The 20,982-nt window shown below is 35.3% G+C and overlaps 2 protein-coding genes across 10 annotated transcripts in view; one reads left to right on the top strand and one right to left on the bottom strand.

Moving 5' to 3' along the window:
• LOC106882970 (pleckstrin homology domain-containing family A member 8) overlaps positions 1–7,882 on the bottom strand; it is a 53,355-nt gene extending 45,473 nt beyond the window's left edge. Inside the window, exon 1 of one of the 3 annotated variants that reach the window (XM_089347669.1) lies at positions 7,750–7,882. Coding sequence is in view for 2 of the 3 variants with exons in the window: in XM_052965589.2 (XP_052821549.1) it covers positions 4,272–4,311 (40 nt within the window). In the remaining variant the exon portion in view is untranslated. Of the gene's footprint in view, positions 1–4,271; positions 4,961–7,749 lie in introns of those variants that run through there. The other 2 variants (XM_052965589.2, XM_052965590.2) reach the window with 2 other exon arrangements.
• Positions 7,883–8,399: 517 nt separating this feature from the next.
• On the top strand, positions 8,400–19,938 carry LOC106874280 (torsin-2A). Of its 7 annotated transcripts, none has more exons than XM_089347670.1 (5): positions 8,400–8,466; positions 10,791–10,871; positions 11,819–11,858; positions 16,216–16,249; positions 18,992–19,938. In XM_089347670.1, the coding sequence occupies exons 1-5, from the start codon at positions 8,424–8,426 to the stop codon at positions 19,931–19,933; spliced, it is 1,140 nt and encodes a 379-aa protein (XP_089203796.1). In that variant the 5' UTR covers positions 8,400–8,423; the 3' UTR covers positions 19,934–19,938. The 7 variants fall into 7 exon arrangements, with proteins under 7 accessions (XP_089203796.1, XP_014777443.1, XP_052821546.2 ...); XM_014921957.3 differs by lacking the exon at positions 8,400–8,466 and adding an exon at positions 8,865–9,395; XM_052965586.2 differs by lacking the exon at positions 8,400–8,466 and adding an exon at positions 8,874–9,184.
• The last annotated feature ends 1,044 nt before the right edge of the window (positions 19,939–20,982 follow it).

Here is a 20,982-nt window from a genome sequence, read left to right as displayed (position 1 = left end):
TTCTGGAATTCCTTCATTTTAGCCTTAACCCTTTTGTTGCTATATTTCTGTTCAAATATACAGCCTTTGTTGAATTCATCTTGAAAATAAAGAATTTATCAAAATAACTATCATTGTTAAGCTGCTGCTTGGAACATAAAAAAATCAACATGAAATTTTAAAGGAACAGTTTTAATTTAGATCACTTTAAAAACAGGAAGTTTGTATCAAAGAGCCAGAAGCAATCTCAGGCAGGTTGGTATTTAAAGGGCTAATTGTGTGTGATTCTTGTTTGCCACTCAAAATGTTAACTCCACAAATGTCTGACCATCATTTAGATGCAGCATTCAACTGGTATTGAACTTAAGCTTTTTTATTACACATCAAGAAAATAATTGATTTGAGACAAGAGTGGTTGAAATATTAATGAAGAACAAATAATTAAAGAGGATTCCAAATAGTTTTATTTCAATTTGACCGGCTGCTCCCTACTTTTGACAGCAATTGTTAGGCTATCATTATTACATCCACATAATAATAGTAATAATCCTTTCTACTATAGGCACAAGGCCTGGAATTTGTGGGGAGGGAGATAGTCGATCACATTGACCCCAGTACTCAACTGGTACTTGATCTATCAATGCCGAAAGGATGAAAGGCTAAGTTGCCCTTGGCAGAATTTGAACTCAGAACGTAGCGACAGGCAAAATACCACTAAGCATTTCATCCAGCGTGCTAACAACTCTGTCAGCTAGCCGGCTTAATAATAAGGTATAAAAGATGGGTTACAGCAAATATTCTGCTCAATACCACAGATTTGGTTGACCTTAACCAGTTGAGCATGTCCCTTAAGGCTGACAATATGTGCAGCTCTGATCAGGAGCAGAAATAGTGGGAAAGCATCATAGCCAGGTGTTGAGAAGTATTCTTTGGGGTTTGAATAATTCACCTTTTAGAAAAATGGGTGTTTCATTCAACATCCTTAAATAACCCTTATTCAGGGACCTTTTGAGTGGGATAGGCTACTCAACCTGAAGAAAATTCTAACTGGGTTCCGCTTGCAAGGTCATGTGCTGTTTATCTTGATACAAGATCAACATGTTGCACACTTATGGTTGTGATGCATGTGCCTGGTGTATACTTATCATGACTACCCGTCTGATAAGTATACACTTATCAGACGGGTAGTCATGATGTGTATATTGGGCTTTGTATATTTGTACCCCAATGTCACTTTGATGGCATGCACTGCTATCTCGCTCAATAATAATAATATAGCAGTCAAAGAACAGCAGAAAATAGAACAATACAAGGATTTGGCTAGGGAAATACAAACACTGTGAAGGCTGTCTACAAAAGTAATGCCAGTTGTTATAGGTGCTGTCACTAACAGACTTCGCAATTTCCTTATTGAGTTTGGTGTAACTATGAGAGTTGCATTAATTCAGAAATTTGCTCTACTGGGAACAGCAAGGATTGTAAAGAATGTCCTCCTCGATATCTAAGGAAACCGGTTGTTACTTGGAATCAAAGACATTGGATAATGAATGAAAAACATTCGAGAACACCATGAATAATAATGGGTTCAAATTTCAGTACAAGTGCACTGCACAAAAAACAATAATAATGGTAACGGTATCCATATTCTTGTCACAGCCCAAGGAAGGATTTGAATCCTCTTCTAAAAGTTCATGAAACACCAGTTAAACAATATCACTGCTGCTGATAGAAAGCAGTAAACGATATCCTTTTTGCTCATATGCAGCTTGATAAAGTGTCAGCCGGTTTCAGTGTCTGTTAGGGTTCCACAGCTACAAGTGACAAACCAACTCCGTGTCTATTCGAATATTTAATGCAGATGGTAACTGAATGCAGTTAAAGCAGTCTAGGTCAGTGTTTCGTACAAGAAGATGCTGCGAAAAATTGGTAAAAAAAAGTGGATAAATTGCAATACTTCAAAGTTAAGATGGTTTCAAGTTTTTTTAATTTGTCCAACGTCATACAAAAAGAAATTATATAGATGCAAACTATATTCTATATTCAATAGGGGAGGGGCGCTGACCAAAGTCAGCTTAGCGGTTCATCTCAGTTTGACACAGCATCATAATATATATATATATATCCGTTCGGTCGCCAACAAAATGTTGCGTACGCATAGTTTAAAGAAATCTGGTGTCGCTACTTATTTTAAATTTCAAAAATAATGAATTCGTCTCTAACTGCAAGTTAATTTATAGCAGGAAATTTATTTAGTTTGGTAAACTGAGTGAGTAAATATCACTACGAAGCACAATGAACTGTCATGCTTCAGAGTCTCTTCCCTGTGATTAAGTAAATAATAAAACAATTAGAAAATATGTAAATCGTAAACGAAAAACATTAAGACTTACTAAAAGACTCATATCAAGCACAATGAACTTGTTCTAAAATTGATAAAAATCGCCTCAGTACTACAAGAACTTAAATGAAACCCCAAAATAAAATCTTTCCTTGATAGGGTTTTTATCAGGAAATATGAGGTCCTCCAAGTAACTGTCTCGAAATATCGTATTTAATCGCTAGTTCTAAACCCGCTGTGACAAGCGTTAGTTTTAATTTATTTAAAATTAGTGACATAACCAGAAAATTACATGATATGAAAATGCTGTCAATTAAAGTGGTAATTACTGGAGGAAAAAAGATATTTACTATTGAATGCGGAAAGAGCACAGATATACTGGTCACCTTAATATTAGATGAAAATTTTCTGTGCTATGTTTATTTACATACAATAATAATAATAGCCGAAACAAATATGCTCCCTCATAATTTCCAACTGAGCTCTTGCTACAATAACAAGCTTCTCTTCCACCATCACCAATCAATAAAAAAAATATTTAACAGACGACAACAGTCACACACTAATATATATATATACATATATATATATATATATATGCATATATATATATATATATATCATAAAAAGCTCAGATTACAAAGCATTAACAACTGAGTGCGTAATAATAATAATTATTATTGTAAATAATAGCAGCCCTTAAAACGCAAAACTATTATACAAGTCATTATCATCGTTATTGTCCATATTTTCCAATAGTGGAGACAGATGAGAGGGGGAAAAGATTATTTACAAAACATTGGACCAGACATGCCAACTCTAGTGGTTGATTTGGCAGGACAAAGAGATGTCTACTAATGTACAGCCGTCTTGTTTATAAAGAGGTTATAGAGGGAATTAGAATGGATATGGTGGTATTTAGACGAAAAGAAAGGAAAAGTGATGCAAATATATTCAATTAATTTGACTTTTAAGGTAATTCAATCGAATTTGATTACGTATGCTTGGAGTGAAATACAGCTTATTTCTAAATAAGGAAAATAACCACATTTCTTAATAAATAAATAAAATAAAGGGAATCGATACCCAAATTTTCTGCACTGAATGGTTGATTAGATTTATTACAAGTATAGAATATTCCTAAGAGCGAAGTAATACCTTGCATTAAAATTTTGCCGAGTTTGCAAAATAAATAAATAAAATAAAATACAGACCTCCATAGTCGCTAGTTTCTTAAATAAAAGAGAGAGATAGTATGGAAAAAAAAAAGGCGCAACTAGGAAATGCAATTCCCACTTAACATATTTATTACTCTATCGGTTAAACATCATCCAAAACGCTTCCACGAGATCCTGACGGTCATTTTCTCTTAGTAACAAAATGCGACACTTATAAGAAAAAAAAACATAATAATGCAACCCACGTAAACAAACAAATTGATAGCCTTCCTGCTGACTATTTTCATCCCAATACTTGAATAGATAAGAATCAGATTCCAAATTAATGCTAAAACATAAGGGAAAATTAAAACTTTATTTTCTTCGCTGATATCATACTAACTACGTTTATTTATGTTGCAGTCATGTGTACGTGTGTGTATACATACACATAATAATAATAATAATAATAATGTAGGTCAGAAATATTGAACAATAAACGAAAATATATAAGAATTACACAAAGACATAGCAAATTATTAGTAATAAAACTTCTTCATAACCCCAGTTCGTATGAATGAATAACACAATAAAGGTTTATGTGGTAATGTCAATTTCAGCTGTCAGATATCTTTTTTTTTTTTTCTTTTTTTTTTTCAATGACCTCGAAATCTTCAACCTGGAAATCACGTAAGAACAACAAAACAAATGCAAAATTTACTTTCTATAAAATATTGAAACCTAAAATGCCGAATAGTGGAAATAAAATTAGATAGGGTTAAAACAATGTCACTTACCCGATAAATAATTCGTCCACTTAAATAGCGTACCCTCCATGTTTCTCTTACAATACACGTCACATTACTGAGTTGGCAACTTTATAGTGTTTCGTATTTTATCGGCCAGATGCAGAAAAGTTCCGGCCGGAATATTTTTTATCGCTCTCTCCTTTTTTAGTACGACACCAGCTTCACGTGTTAAAATTTGTAAGGATGGAGTTACTTCCTCTTATATAAACTTTCCTCTCTTATGGATGAAATAAACATCGGAGATACTTTTTTCCCCCGTGCCAAGCTTTTCTAAATCCATTACAATGCTAGATACCTTTCCGTATAGTCAGCAGGTATCGCAGAGTCATAAGCGTTTCGCCTCTTATCCTGTGCGCTTTACCTGAATGGGACAGCAAGAATTCAGCTAGTTTTCTCTTACAGAAGGGTTCCACTTGCGATCTCTTATCAACCAAAGCCATCTTCAGCTAGTTTCATTTGCCTTGTCTATTTCTTTGATGGCTCTCTTCAGTTGTCTGGGTTCCGGACCTATCTTCTGTAATAAATAGCACACTGATCTAGATGGAAACCCACAGTAACCGACTTCAGTAGGAAATGAGGCCACGTGCCATCCGTTGACAAGGGATTCGTCGACGAAGTCTTGATATTTTGCTTTCTTTACCTGATAGGAAATATCAAGCCTGTATTCCCAGGGCACTGTGAGTTCTACCACGATGATTGTTTTTGTATTCCTGGAGAGCAGGAGGGCAAGATTTCCGCCCCCCCCCCCAAAAAAAACCACCCTTAAATTTTTTTTTTTTTTTTTCGTCACAAACCACTTTTCTGCTACGGGGAATAGGAATCTGAAAAAAATTGGCAAAAATCGGTATTTTTAAATTACCACCCCACCCCCATTGCTTTTTTTACTTTTTTTCTGAATTTTATTTTTTTGTTTTTTCAAAATATGCGGAAAAATACGGAGATTATGATTCTGAAAAAAATTTCCAAAAATTTTTGGAAAAATTTTTTTTAAAGAATTTTTTTCTTTTTTCTAAATATGCCGAAAAATACGGACATTATGATTCGGACAAAAATTTCAAAACATTTCTGTACTTACGTTAGGGTTAGTGTTGGGGAAAAAAGTCAAAATTGAAGAAGTTGGGGGGAAAGGGTGGGGAATTCCACAATGCCGATTTTTGGCAATTTTCCGGAACCTCCGTATCCGAAAACTGGGATTTTTGGCAAAAAAAAAAATTTTTTTAATAAACAAATTTGGGACAAAACAGGGGGAGGACGGGCGGAGGTCTTTCCAGCAGGAGTAAGTGTTTAATTGAAGTTAACAGTCTTCGTGTGTTTCTAAATGGCTAACTTGTGTCTTCCACCCTACTATCGTTTTAGTTTCAATACACGATCTCAGAACAAAAAACACTTGTTATGCAAGTAGATCTCCGTAAAATAAACATTCAAAACAGGGATCTCAAAACAGTGGGAATTCTGTCTTGAATAAATAGCAAAGCGATTTGATAACTTTTTCTGGGTTGCTTGATTGTCTGGTTATCGTGAGAATGAAGGCGAGCATGTCAACAGATATTCCACCATCAACGTCAATAGCATTCACTTGGAAGCAGTAGATTGACATTCTTCGAAAGTATTTCGAAACAACGCAACACCTAATGAGCGGAAGGTATCTTGGTGATGAAAAATTAAGAATCATTTCTTACATAAAGAAAAAAATACAAATTTTTATAACCAAACCAAAGTATATCTCAATAACTATTCCATGCCAAACGTAAATGTCACCTTTGAAAATCACTTTGCACTCAGCCGTGTGAAGAGTCTTGTTAAAACTTGTGATTTTGACAACTGTGACTTGAACACAGGTGTTACAGACCAATTTTCAGAAAAGATAAAATTGCATTCTAATATTATGGTAATGTACGAGCATTTGGACTGGCCAAATAAAATAAAATCCATTGAAATGACACATACTCCAAGCATACACCGAAGCACCCAAAAAAACCTCTACGCCACTCGAATGCCACTTGAAAGCAGTCACAAATACTGATGTGGTTTTTTAAAATACATCTATCTCAAATAAGTCTTTCCTACAAGAGAAATGATTTATAATGTCTGCAGTGGAGGAGGAAAAGCATTTTGTAGCTGTTTGTATATAATCTACCAAGCCATCTATATAAGAAGTATGATTAGTCTAAAACACTAGATCAATACTCCCCTTTTATAAACTACATGTTTCGTGCGTTTAAAATACTTAGTAGATATATTTGTATCATTACTATTTGTTTCCTAAGAAAATTCGATAACATTAATGTTTGTGTTCTGGTTTTTGTTTATATTTTGTTTTCAGTTTACAACCGTAATATGGAAGATCGCTTAGTTTACAACTGGTAAAAGAAAACAGTTGGAAATTGGAGCTGCTAATATTCCTCCTTCGCCCATAAAAATATATCCAACCGCGCTATTTTTGAATCGTAAATTTCTGAAAAACTACCACCATTCTCACCAAATACCTCAAAGGTACAGAGATTCTACAAGAAAAATAGCCTAGCGAAAAACAATGAGACAATATGCGAACAAAAGAAAAAAAAGGCCCATATACAGTTTGAGACCCGTTAACGTAAAAAAAAAAACAACTCCAGCCTACTAGGTGTAAAAAAAAAAGTAGTGTGGAAAACGAATATGAAAAAAAAATTGCGCAAACGAACGGTGAAGACTTTCGGAAAATTCACAAGATCCGATTTTTCCCTCATAACTTTCAGGAAAATGGATATATGTTCATAAAATTTTGTAGAAATACCGTTCAAATGGCACAAATTACAATTACAAGGAGATTTGTGGGGGGGGGGAGATGTTTTCAGAAGGGGCGGGGAGAGGACTGTCGGAAAGTTCACACGAACCGTTTTTTCCTCTCATAACTTTCAGGATTTAGTTTAGCGACCGGTAAAAAGAAATATGTAGAAAACGAATATGAAAAAAACATTTGCGCAAACGAATGAGGGTGGAGTGAGAGGCAACGATGTTATACCTTCCTCTCTCGAATCGTTGCCGTCAAATAATTACCAACCAAGACGAAAGTATGTACATGCATGTTTGCGCATTTATTTTATTTCATATTCGTTTTCTACACGTTTATTACACCTGTTAGACTTTTTTTAATATTTTTCGTTTTGGTGACCGGACGTTAAACTAGATCCTGTTTGATTAAAGCTTTCAACGTGGTACCCCAACTTCGCCGCAGTCCATTGACAGAAACAAGATAAAAGATTCTCAAACTAATCAAAGAGTTTTCGGTTAATATAAAGATTTTCACCTGTTAACGAAAAAAAAAAAGTAAAACAGCCTGCTGGGTGTTGACAACTGTGTAGAAAGCGAATATGACAAAAAAAACTTTGCGCAAACGAACTTGGGGGGTGGTGAGAGAACTTTCGGAAAATTCACAAGATCCGATTTTTCCGTCATATAACTTTCGAGAAAATGGATATAAATTGACCTTTTTTGTGATTGGAATCCCACGGTTTCGGTTATGGAGGATCCGATTCTGAAAAAAAAAAAAAAATGTTCAAAAATCGAATTTTCAAAACTTCAATTTCCCTCTTTCCTCTTCATTTTTCACTTTTTCCGGGTTTTTTCTTTTTTTTGCGAAATATGTAGAAAAATACGAAGATTCTGAAAAAAATTTCAATTTTTCAAAAGAAAAGAAGAAATAAAGTATATATATACAAACACACATATGGACGCACATACTTACATATAAGCACGAACACATAAGTGCGTGCACACATATGAGCGTGCACACATACGAGCTTGCACACACTCACATGCTCATACCAAACAGTTTCGAAACAACGCCAAAACAACGCCAGATCATATATTCAAAATAAATGGAAGTGGAGAGACAAGTTACTGAAGAGATTGCAAGAGTGCAATGAAATAATTTAACAAAAAACTATATAAATTAATAAAGGACTGAACCAGTGCGTGTGTTTATTACCGGCATAATGCCTCTCCCAAGGTTTAATTGTATATATATATATAGTTCAAAAAAACAATAACAAAAAAACAAAAAACAACAAAGTGAGGACGTGATATGGATAGTATTATTGGACGCTCAGGAAAGGAAAGAGAGAGTGTATGACGTTTCGAGCGTAGCCCTTCGTCGGAAAGATGGAAAGTTCGGAGAATGGAAGAACGGAGAAAGAGGAAAATGGTACCGCCCCAACCCCCTCCCCTCCCAATTATACGGCCTTGGCCTTCAAGGCTATCTACATGCTAGAAATAACAACCAAATCTCACACAGCTGCGATAACATATTAGACTGTTTTATTTTAATTTATTAACCGGGCGCTGCCGTGATCCTTTTACTGTTTCCCTATAACCCATGCAGAAACAGACAAAACAACCGTTCGTTTTCACTTTTAGAAGCGGTGAGGTTAGGAGGAATTTTGGGTCGGGGTTTTTCATAAAAAATTTGAAATTAGAATTTTAATTTGTGTTTATTTTTCCATATCTTTAATCCCATGTTTTCCCACGTAGATTGATTGAAAAAAAAATTCGAAAAAGGTTTTTAAAAAAATTTTCATTTGACGTGAATTACTTTGTCATATTAACTGCGGGAAATTACTCTGAAAGAAATCTTTGCAGAAAGATGAGTAGATTGATTACATATTTCTTTCGTTATGTTATCGTAGTTGTTTGAGATTTTGCTGTTATTTCTAGCATGTGGATAGCCTGCTTGAAGGCCAAGGCCGGAGAACTGAAAGTTTGAAAATGCGATTTTTAAAAATGTTCTTTTTCAGAATCGGATCTTCCATAACCAAAAACATAAGATTCCGTAAAAAAAAAATCTATATATATCCATTTTCCCAAAAGTTATGACGGAAAAATCGGATCTTGTAAATTTTCCGAAAGTCCTCTCCCAACCCCAGGTTCGTTTGCGCAATTTTTTTTTTTTTTTTGTCATTTTCATTTTCACTTTCTGCACAGTCAACACCCACCCAGCCGGGTTTTTTGTTTTTATTTTTAACGAGTGAAGATCTTTATATTAACCGAGTTTTCTCCCTTCTATAAAGTTGAGGAAATTAAAAGCCGGACTTTGAATGGTAGACATTAATTAACAATGCCAAATCTTAACACCGTGTAAGTTAAAATTCAACTAACATTTCATTCTTATTGTGTGTATATCACTCTCACTGTTAGTAAAAATGTTTTCATTTCATAAGATAAATAGCTATGCTGCTGCAACTTTATTTTGTTATGTAAACAGCCAAACAATTATTGGTGAGAAGACTCAATACTAAATTCGTTTTGGTAAGGATTTAGTCTCGTTGAATGAACCCTCAATCAAAGCGTATCTATTTATCAGCAGTTGGAATTGAAATTCTCTTTTGAAACATTGGATCTTGAAACAGATAAGCTATATATAATAGCGTCCGTTTGGATAGAACAAGTTAAAGGCTGCCCGTGGAATGGCCGCAACATTTTCTGTCCGAAGGGGTTTTAACCTGTGGGACAGCCTTCGATTTCTTCTATCCACACTGCTTTTGACCAAATATTTACATTCTGTTATTTATAGATTATTTGTTTCAAGATCCAATGTTTATAAAATGATATATCTTGCTGCCTTGAAGTTTAAACAAGAAATGAAATTGAAACCATTGTGAAAAAGAAAATGTTCTCGCTTTTCTCTAGTGTTGAACTTTCACTTTAATTAAATTCTGCGATAGACTTGAGAAACAGCTTTCAAGTGGCGAAAATAAAGAATACGCACACCCGGTGTTCAGGGTTAGGGATTGTGGGGGCCTATGCAGTTCCGCACCTCTCCTTGAAAAATGCATTTTTAAAAAAAGTTTTCAGATTCCTACGTTTTAGATGTTAGAGATTACGAATATGCAAAAAAAAAAAAAAATACCACCACCACTCCGCACTCCCGTTTAAAATTTTATGAACTTCTTCGAAATTTTTTTCCCTAATGTTTTAAATGACGGAGATTCCGGATATGCAAGAAGCCACGTCTTGGCACTTTTAAATTCAATACGCATATAGATAGGTGCATAAAGAGATAGATAGATATGAATGTCTTCCTGGGGCTAAAAACAACAGTAACACCGTCTTCTATTGGGACCGCCACATTTAGTTGACAAATATATTTTATGAATAAAAAATTTTTTTTTGTTGCATGTTCGTAATCTCCGACATCTAAAACGTAGGAACCCGGAAAATTTTTTCTTGAAAAAATGCATTTTTCAAGGGGAGATGCGAAACTGCATTAGCCCCGGTTTGCGTTAGGGTTTTTGTTTCACCGAAAACTGGTGGTGTGCGTATTCATTACCTCCGCACCGAACGCCTGCCACGTTTACTTTCAATATCTTGCCATTTACTCAAAAATATTTTGGAAATGAATAGTTCCGTTTTCACTTTGCACTTGGCCCTCTTAACCATTTTATAAATCAAGTTTTATAGGCTTTTTATTTCCTATTTATTTCTGCAAAAAAGTTTAATGTTTTAAAAGAATTTTTTTTTTCTTTTCGTCAGAGATGAAACAAGATACTTCACTACTGTCTCCAGTTTCAAGAATTTCAACTTCAGAGATATTGATCAAAGAATTCATGAAAAGTAATCATTTCTTATTATTTTCAATGTAAAGGCAGCAAGCTGGAAAAATAGTTGGCATGTTAATCAAAAGGTATAACATTTCTTCCAGCTCTATGCTCTGAGTTCAAATTCTATGGAGGTCAGCTTTGTCTTTTGGGTCAATACTACTTTTGGGGTCAATTAAATAAGTACCAGTTGGATACTGGGGTTGATATAATTGATTCACACTTCTCTCAGAATTGTTGGTCTTGTTCCAAAATTAGAAGAGATTATTATTATTTTTAATAAGATAGCCAGCTAGTAGAATCGTTTATGTTTTGATTTCAAATTTGGCCAAGGTCAGCTTTGTCTCTCATCCTTTCAGGGTTGACGGTATCAAATTACTCCCACCCCTTAAAATTGATGGTCTAAATTAGTGAGGATTGTGCTTTCTGCAGTTTTATGAGTATTCTAACTACAATACCAGGTACTCTCATGTTCGTGTTGCATGAACTACATTAATTTTTTTTGAGGATGAGAAGAGTGTAAATGTTTTTCTTATACTACATCAAGTTAACTTTATTGAGGGAATTATGGTGATACTGTCATATTTGTTGCAACTCATTAGGTTTTCATGTAAATTTTAAAACTCCTCTTTTCTAATTATTTTTAGAGAACATTTTAACAGTCATCATTTCTTGAAACCATTTTGAACATTAAAGACTTGGAATTTGTGAAATAAAAAATTAAATTCTGTGGTAGATTTTAGGAACGGCTGTCTGAAAGTCTGCCAATTTTACCTCCAATATCTAACAATATCCAACATTTGCTCAAAAATATTTGGAAAAAAATAGTTCTGTTTTCACTTTGTACTTGTCCCTCTTAACCATTTTATAAGTCAAGTTTCATGGTATTCTTTTTTATTTCCTTTTTATTTCTACAAAAACGTTAATTGTTTTAAAAGAATTTCTTTTTTTTCTTTTTGCTAGAGATGAAAGAAGAAAAATGGAGCAAAAAAATTCCTGAAAAGTAACCATTTCTTATTATTTTCAACGTAAAAGCAGCAAGGCTAGAAAAATAGTTCGAATGCCAGGCAAAATGCATAACATTTCTTCCAGTTCTATGCTCAGAGTTCAGATTCTACTGAGGTCAACTTTGCCTTTCCTCTTTTTGGGGTCAATAAAATAAGTACCAGTCAGATACTGGGGTTGATATAATTGACTCAAACTTCCCTCAAAACTGCTGGTCTTGTCCCAAAATAAGAAAAGATTATTATTGGATTGGTGCATAATTATTGCGGCTTTTTTCAACAAATTTTATTCAGCAAAAACAATAACATGTAACAAAAACATCTTTAAATGATTATTCCAGAGTATATTCACCATCTACTTCAATTACTGCTTCCCATTTGCTTGGCAGACAGTCAGACTGTCATTTAAAGATGTTTTTATTGAAAAAAAAGCCGCAATAATTATGCACCAACCCAATATTTTTAATAAGACAGTCAATTAGTAGAATCATTTGTGTTCTGATTTCAAATTTGGCCAAGAGCAGTTTTGTTTTTTATCCTTCTGAGCTTAATAAAATAAAGTACCATTCAAATACCGGAGTTGATGGTATCAAATTACCTCTTCCCCTTAAAATTACTGACATTTTGCTTAAATTAGTGAGGATTATATTTTCAGCAAAAATAAATGTTGTTTTATGCACTTCAACACTTAATTTAGTGTTTAGTTGACACATGCCTTGTACATAATACATTAACCACTGATTGTGTCTGCACAAATAAAAAGATATGTTGAGCAGGTGTCTAATTGTTTTTGGGACATCTTTGTGTGTATCAATGTATATGGTTACATAACCAACTACATGTGTGTATGTGTTGGCACTCCGTCGGTTACAATCAACAGAACAGCTTGCTCGTGAAATTAACGTGCAAGTGGCTGAGCACTCCACGGACACGTGTACCCTTAACGTAATTCTCAGGGAGATTCAGCATGACACAGTTTGACAAGGCTGGCCCTTTGAAATACAGGTACAACGGAAACAGGAAGAAAGAGTGAGAGAAAGTTGTGGAACTTTAGGTGTTTACGCTCAATAAACACTCACAACGCCCAGTCTGGGAATCGAAACCACAATTCTACGACCGAGAGTCCGCTGCCCTAACCACTGGGCCATTGCGCCTCCACTCAACTACATGTAATCTCAATTATAGGTCAGCAATAACTGTAGTTATTTTGTTATTGTGGTTAGTTGAAGCTAAATAGACAACATTATATTTTATTTCTTTGTTTTAACTTAACCCGTGTAGTGTTAACAGTGTCCCTGACCTTTTGCATGACCTCTCAGACCAATGAGTTTAATATAGTTAATGTTTACACTGAATATTTGTAAGCAAAATATGGATAAATGGGAAATATCAGAAGGTTGCAGCTGTCGGGAGTAAGGTCTGGTGAGAGTAGAGAGAGGAGAGATAAAGTATGTAGCTTGCTAATTCAGAAGAATAATTAGAATCAGTGACTAGTGTCCGTTCTCATGATGAAAGCATGCTGATGGTTTATATTGGGGGGAAGGGAGGAGCAGAAGTGCTATCCCACAGATCTGAACAGGGTAGGTCTAAATGAGTCCTAAATTCTGGGATAGCATGATGATGACACTAAAATATTAATGAAACATTCAAATTCAGTCCAAATTGAATTACTCTTTTGCTTGTTTCAGTCATTTGACTGTGGCCATACTGGAGCACCACCTTTAGTCGAGAAAATCGACCCCAGGACTTATTCTTTGTAAGCCTAGTACTTATTCTATCGGTCTCTTTTTGCCGAACCGCTAAGTTACGGGGACGTAAACACACCAGCATCGGTTGTCAAGCGATGGTGGGGGGACAAACACAGACACACAAACACACATACATATATATATATATATATACATATATACAACGGGCTTCTTTCAGTTTCCGTCTACCAAATCTACTCACAAGGCTTTGGTCAGCCCAAGGCTATAGTAGAAGACACTTGCCCAAGGTGTCACACAGTGGGACTAAACCTGGGACCATGTGGTTGGTAAGCAAGCTACTTACCACACAGCCACTCCTGCACCTATATTGGAGCACATTTTTTTAATTTGCATATTCCTTGTGATGAAACCTGTGAATAGATGGCTGAAACTACTTAGCAACAGAAAATTCTTTAACCTTTTAGCTTTTAAACTGGCCATATCCAGCCAAAACATTCTACCTGTTTAATGTTTAAAGCAGCCAGATTCAGCCTCTTACACTTACCTTACAATGTTATTCTAAAAATAGACAATCATGATTGAACTCTCAAAGCTACAACATAATGCATTATTAATAAAAAAAACAAAAACAATGTGAATAAATAAGCAAGCGTGGTTGTGTGGTAAGAAGCTTGGTTCCCAACCACATGGTTCCAGGTTCAGTCTCACTGCAGGGCATCTTGGGCAAGTGTCTTCTACTATAACCTTGGGCTGACCAATGCCTTGTGAGTGGATCTCGTTGACAAAAACTGAAAGAAGCCTGTCATGATCATCATTTCATGTCCATTTTATATATATATATATATACATATATATATATATATATATATATATATATATATATAAATATATATATATGTATATATATATATATATATATCTTCATCATCATTTAATGTCTGTTATCCATCTTGGTATGGGTTGGACAGTTTGACTAAGGCTGGTAAGCTGAGGGGCTGCACCAGACTCTGGTCTGATTTGGCATGGTTTCTATGGCTGGATGCCCTTCTACACGCCAACCACTCTGAGAGTGTAATGGGTGTATGATTTCACTTGGCTTGATGGGTCTTCACATTGCCAAAGGTCTCAGTCATATGCCATTACCTCTGTGGGGCTCAACACTTGAAAGGTGCTTTTTACGTGCCACCAGCACAGGTGCCAATTATGTGTCACTGGCATTGGCCATGACTACAATTTCACTCAGCTTGGTGGGTCTTCTGAATCACTGCATTTCGCTAGTTATTGCCTCTGTGAGGCCCAACATTCAAAGATCATTCTTCACCACCTCGTCCCATGTCTTCCTGTGTCTACCTCTTCCACAGGCTCCCTCCACAGTTAGAGATTGGCACTTCTTTACACAGCTGTCCTCCTCCATATCCATCACATGATTATACCAGCTTAGTCTTCTCTCTTGTGCACCACATCTGATGCTTCTTATGCCCAACTTCTCTCTCAAAACACTTACACTCCGTCGCACATGCACACTGACACTGCACATCCAGCGATGCATACCAGCTTCATTTCTTTCAAGCCTATGCATGTCTTTGGTGGTCACAGCCCATGTTTCACTGCCATGTAGCACAGCTGTTTGCACACAGGCATCATACAATCTGCCTTTCACTCTGAGGGAGAGGCTTTTGTTGTCAACAGAGTTAGGAGCTCTCTGAACTTTTCCCAGTCTCTTCTTATTCTTGCAGCTACACTCTCAGAGCATCCACCTCCACTACTAACTTGGTCACCTACATAATGAAAGCTATCAACCACCTCTAGCTTACCCACCTTGCATTTGATGGAGTCTATATATATATATATATATATATATATATATATATAATTGTGTGTGTGTGTGCCTTTGTATTTGTGTTTTACCCCCACCATTGGTTGGCAACTGATGTTGGTGTGTTTATGTCCCTGTAACTTAGCAGTTCGACAAAAGAGACCAATAAAGTAACTACTAGGCTTACAAAGAATGAGTCCTGGTGTCAGTTTCGTTGACTAAAAACCCTTTAAGGCACTGCTCCAGCATGGCCATGGTCAAATGAAACAAGTAAAATAATTACGTTTGACAGAGTAATCTGAATGTCAACGGTTAAATTTATATTACTTAGGTGTTCAACTGGTTGTCATTAGAGACTCAAATAGAATACCTTGTAGTATTTGTTCTGATTACCTGTACTTTGGGTTCAAATCCTACAAAAGTCAGCTTTGCCTTTTAATCTTTCAGGGGTTGATTAAAAAAAAGAAATATACCAGTGTAGGGCAGTGGAATGATGGGACTTTAAGAATGTGAAACTGGTGGTCTCATGGTATTAGTTCCAGATCTTTGCATTCAAATCTCACCATAGCCTCCTTGGATGCTATTAGCAGTATCCTCTATTGTGAGCATTTGGACCAGGTCTCTAATTTGGTGAATACCTTTCCACTTCCTACCCTCTAGTCTTGGGAGGCCCTGTAAAATGTCATGGCATTATCTTCCTCCTGATTAAAAGGTAAAAAAAAATTTATTACATGTGTTTGTGTACTATATTTTTTTATTAATAATATAATAATAGAATCCACTTTTTTTTTTTATTAACAAATGAATTTTTTTCTTGTATTTCATATTTAGTAAACATCGCGATTCCAAGCTAAAAAGAGGAAAGGTAATTAACCCTTTCGTTACCGTATTTATTTTGAGATGTTAGTAACTTAGTTATCATTAAGCAAGTGTTAGAAACATAAATTGTGACTAAAGTTTGATGGATGAATTTAATTCAAAACTTATGGAAACAAAACATATGTACTACAGAGCCAGAGGTGGTTTCAGCCAGGTTGGTATTGAAAGGGTTAAACATTCTAATTATTTTGCAGAAAATACCAATTCTATTTTTGGTAAATATTTAACATCATGAAATTTAATTTCGCAGTTAAAGGGTTAAAATACCTGTTGGGTTGTAATAAAGATGGTTGTGTTCATAAAACAGCCCTATCATCCTATCAGGGTTTAAAATTCGAATCATCTGAAGACTTGTTCATCATCATCATCATACATCTGTTTTTCATGCTGGCATGGGTTGGATGTTTGACAGGAGCTGCACCAGGTTCCATAGACTATTAATAAAATAAACATCCTATCCCTTTCACTATAGAGAAGTGTACTATAGGTGCAGGAGTGGCTGTGTGGTAAGTAGCTTGCTTACCAACCACATGGTTCCGGGTTCATTCCCACTGCATGGCACCTTGTGCAAGTGTCTTCTACTATAGCCTCAGGCTGACCAAAGACTTGTGAGTGGATTTGGTAGGCGGAAACTGAAAGAAGCCCATCGTATATATATATAAGTATGTGTGTTTGTTCCCCTCAATATCACTTGACAACCAACAATGGTGGTGTGTTTACGTCCCCGTAACTTAGTGGTTCGGCAAAAGAGTCGATAGAATAAGTACTAGGCTTACAAAGAATAAGTCCTGGGGTCGATTTGCATGGCCGCAGTCAAATGACTGAAACAAGTAAAAGAGTAAAGAGAGTATCATTATTAATGAATTCAATATATACTTAAAATATTACTCGTTATGCTCCTTCTTAAAATCTCTTTCACATCACTTAAGTATAACCATGGGCCACTGCTTCTTCACCTCCTTTTATCCAAGTTTGTTTAGTTTGTTTTGTTTTTTTTCCTAACCCATCAAACACATTCAGACTACCTTTAAACATATCCAGTCAAACAACTCAAGTTAATTCAGAGTCCAAATGGACAGAGAAAAATCATCATCATTTAACCCCTGTTTTCCATACTGTTCCATACTGACATGGGTTGGACACTTTGACATGGTCCAGAGAGCCAGAGGGCCAAATCAAGCTCCAATGTCAGCTTTGGCATGGTTTCTATGGTTGGATACCCTTCTTAACACCAACCACTTTGCCGTGTGTACTGGGTGTCTTTTTTATGCCACTGGCACTCGTGAGGTCACCATATAACAAATATTTATGCATATTTTTTAAACTGATATTACTGTTGAGTTAACCTTTAGGAGACAACAGGGTCGGTCTATCTGCCAAAAAGTCAAATTACAAAGAAGATTGTATTAGTTTATTCAATTTCCTACAAGAATACATATAGTTTTCTATATGTAAAGTAATTACTTTATTTTTATAATTTAAAAAAAAAAAATAAGTGCATGCCCTCTGTAAGGCTTGTGAAAAGGGCTTCGTCTTCTTGGTATTGAAACTCCAAATGTGGCTTCATCTCCAAAGGGTTAAACATACTGGACCACCACCACTTGCCAAAGCATTTCAAAGTATCTGAGATATTTATTTTACTACTCTGATAGAAATCTGAACTTGGAAATTATCAGATCTTTTTACTTTCTGAACAACTAGAGATGACATGAGAGGATAATAATGGCAGAAATGGTGTTAAAAAAAAATTTATTCTCTCTGACTATATATTTCCCCTATAGCAAGACATCTATTTCTGTCTCTCTATCATACTTTAACCTCTCATCACTTGGCATAAAGCCACCTCTCTCAGTACCACAATCCCATAAGTTGAGGCTCTTGTCTTGCAAGTTACTTGAAGACCTCACTGTTACTGGTGCTATGTAAAAGCCACCCAGTACACACACTAAAGTGGTTGGTATAAGGAAGGGCATCCAGCCATCGAAACCATGCCAAAACAGATATTGGATCTCAGTACATTCCTCTTGCTCTCAAGCTCCTGTTAAACCATCCAACTCAAGCCAGCATGCAAAATGGATGTTTTTCCCATTTTTCAAGATGTCTGATTGCACTTAGAACCATCTGGTGAAGCATTTCTTGCCACTGGGTGCCTTTAGCATAGACCTTTATCTTCTAAGCGATTGGTTTAGAACACCAAAGAAGTTTTTAAAAAACATTACATGCTAGTTCATATATTTTTCACCATCTGTTACAAAGTACTATCTACTCTAAGAATTACTGTAAATTTGAACAGGCTTCTTATAAAGTATCTTATCCAATCTTGAAAATTGCTTAACTCTTCTTTGTAGCCCTGTTGGTACCAACCTGCTCAAAACTGCCCTTACTTCTACTATATGAACTACTTGTCTTAATTCTAAAACCTTTCAAGTTTAATAATGACAGTTATTTTATAAACTTGTCAATGTTTTCGTAATTAATTGAGGCAAAGACAGTGTATTTCAACAGAAATACAACAACAAAAGAGTCAAAGGTAGTAGTCTAGGATGTTATAATTACTTAATAAATTTCTCATTTTTACTAATTTATGTATTTCTACATTTGATTAAAATTAGTCAATTTTTGAATTCTTGAAATGGTATATTAAATTTTAAGCAATAACATATCTAAATTATATTTTTAATTCTGATTTTTCTTTTTCTTTTCTTTTTTTTTTTCTTTTCTTTTAAAGAAGGCAGCCAAAGTAAAGGAGTACCTGGAATTTCCATCCCGTTGTATATTTGCTTTTATAACTTCATTTATATTTTTATTTCTAGTTTTTTACATTTCCCATTGTCATAAAATTCCAGCTTGGGAAAGACATTCAGTGTCTGAGTCTTTATCAACAAAGATAATTGGTCAGGATTTAGCTATCCACCTTGTTGTAGAGTCGTTAACAAATTACATTAAGAGTTTAGAGACTAACTATCCACAACCACTGGTTTTGTCTTTCCATGGAGGTGTTGGAGTTGGGAAAACCTATTTGGCTTCTCTTCTGTATAAATATCTTCCTGAAAATACTCAATCATCTATATTTTCTTTCTCACATCATTATAAATTTGATTCTGCCCAAAATAGTGGAAACAAACTTTTGACTTGGATATACACAGAGTTATCACCATGTCACTGGAATATATTTATTCTTGATGACTTTGAAGACACAGGACCTGCTCAACAGATCCTCACAGAGACTTTAACACATTTAAAAAATTCAAATTTCTATAAGTATACTTATGCTCTATTCATAATCATAACTACCGTAAACTCTGAAAATATAAATAACATTGTGTTCAGAAAAGTGCAAAGTGGCAATCAGAACAAGTTGAAATTAACTGATTTTGAACATGTATTTCAAAAAGATAGCCAAAATGAATGGTTTTTTAAATTACACAAACAGGGTCTCATTGATGCTGTTGTACCTTTCTTTCCCCTTAATAAGACTAATGTTTTAGAATGTATAAAAGCTGAATTAGCTAATCATCATCATATTATAAATGAGGACTTTGCAAAGGAGGTATTGAAGGAAATATACTTCAATTCTACAAAGGGCTTCAATTATGAATATTCCAGCTCAGGCTGCAAAAAAGTATCTGACAAAATATATTTACGGATGAATAAAACATCGACTTATTAAATTCAGTGAATCTTGAACGGTTTATTATTTATCTTGAATTATTTTGTTTCCAACATGACATGTTTCATTGTAATTTCTGTACTCTTTTGCTCCTGTCATACAACTGCAACCATACTGGAGCACTGCCTTGTAGAGTTAGTTGAACAAATTGACGAGAGTACTTAATTTTTTTTTGAGTTTGCTGTGTCTGTGTTTGTCCCTCCACCATCACTTCACAACTGATGCTGATATGTTTACATCCCCATAACTTAGCGGTTTGGCAAAAGAGACTGATAAAACAAGTACTAGGCTTTCAATGAATTACAATGAGTTGTGGGGGTCGATTTGTTCAATTAAAGGCAGTGCTCCAGCATGGCCACAGTCAAATGGCTGAAACAAAAGAGTAAAAGAGATTATCAAACTCATTTGCCAAACCACTAAATTACCATCAACATCATTATTTAATGGCCGCTTTCATGCTGGCATGTGGGTTGGACAGTTCAACAGGAACTGGTAAGCTCTGCTGTCTGCTTTGGTATGGTTTCTACAGATGGATGCTCTTCCTAACACCATCCACTTTACAGACTGTGCTGGATGCTTTTTAAACGGCACCAGCAGCAGTTAGATCACCAGGTGACTTGCAAGACAAGATCTTTCTCACCTGAGGGTTAGAGTAGTACTGAGGGAGGTGATAGAAGCGTTCCCTTTTGAAAAACAATTTAAGAGGAGAGTACTTATCTTGGAGCAGAGACAGAAAGAATTATAGCATTTTGCCCTGAAGCGGCCTATTTGAAAAATCAACAATATATCTTCCTCTGATTTCTCCCTCTCCTTTACACTAATCCCTGACATTACTCTTCCTGTCCACTCTCTTTTATCTCTGTTATTCTCTCCATTACCATCCTCTCAAAATAAATCTGTTCGTTACATCATGGCTTTCTTTTAGCTTTGTAAGCTGCAAGACAAACCATACTATGCTGGTGCAACATAAAGCACCCAATACAATCTGTAAGTGACTTATAATTTGAGCAACAACACAGCAGAGCTTGAGATTTCACTTTAGTTTTGCT

Source organism: Octopus bimaculoides, chromosome 2 (assembly GCF_046866305.1).
Source record: "Octopus bimaculoides isolate indiv1 chromosome 2, ASM4686630v1, whole genome shotgun sequence".
NCBI classification, from domain to species: Eukaryota; Metazoa; Mollusca; class Cephalopoda; order Octopoda; family Octopodidae; genus Octopus; species Octopus bimaculoides.
The sequence above is the reverse complement of the archived record's forward strand: the minus strand, read 5'-3'. Positions and strand labels throughout refer to the sequence as shown.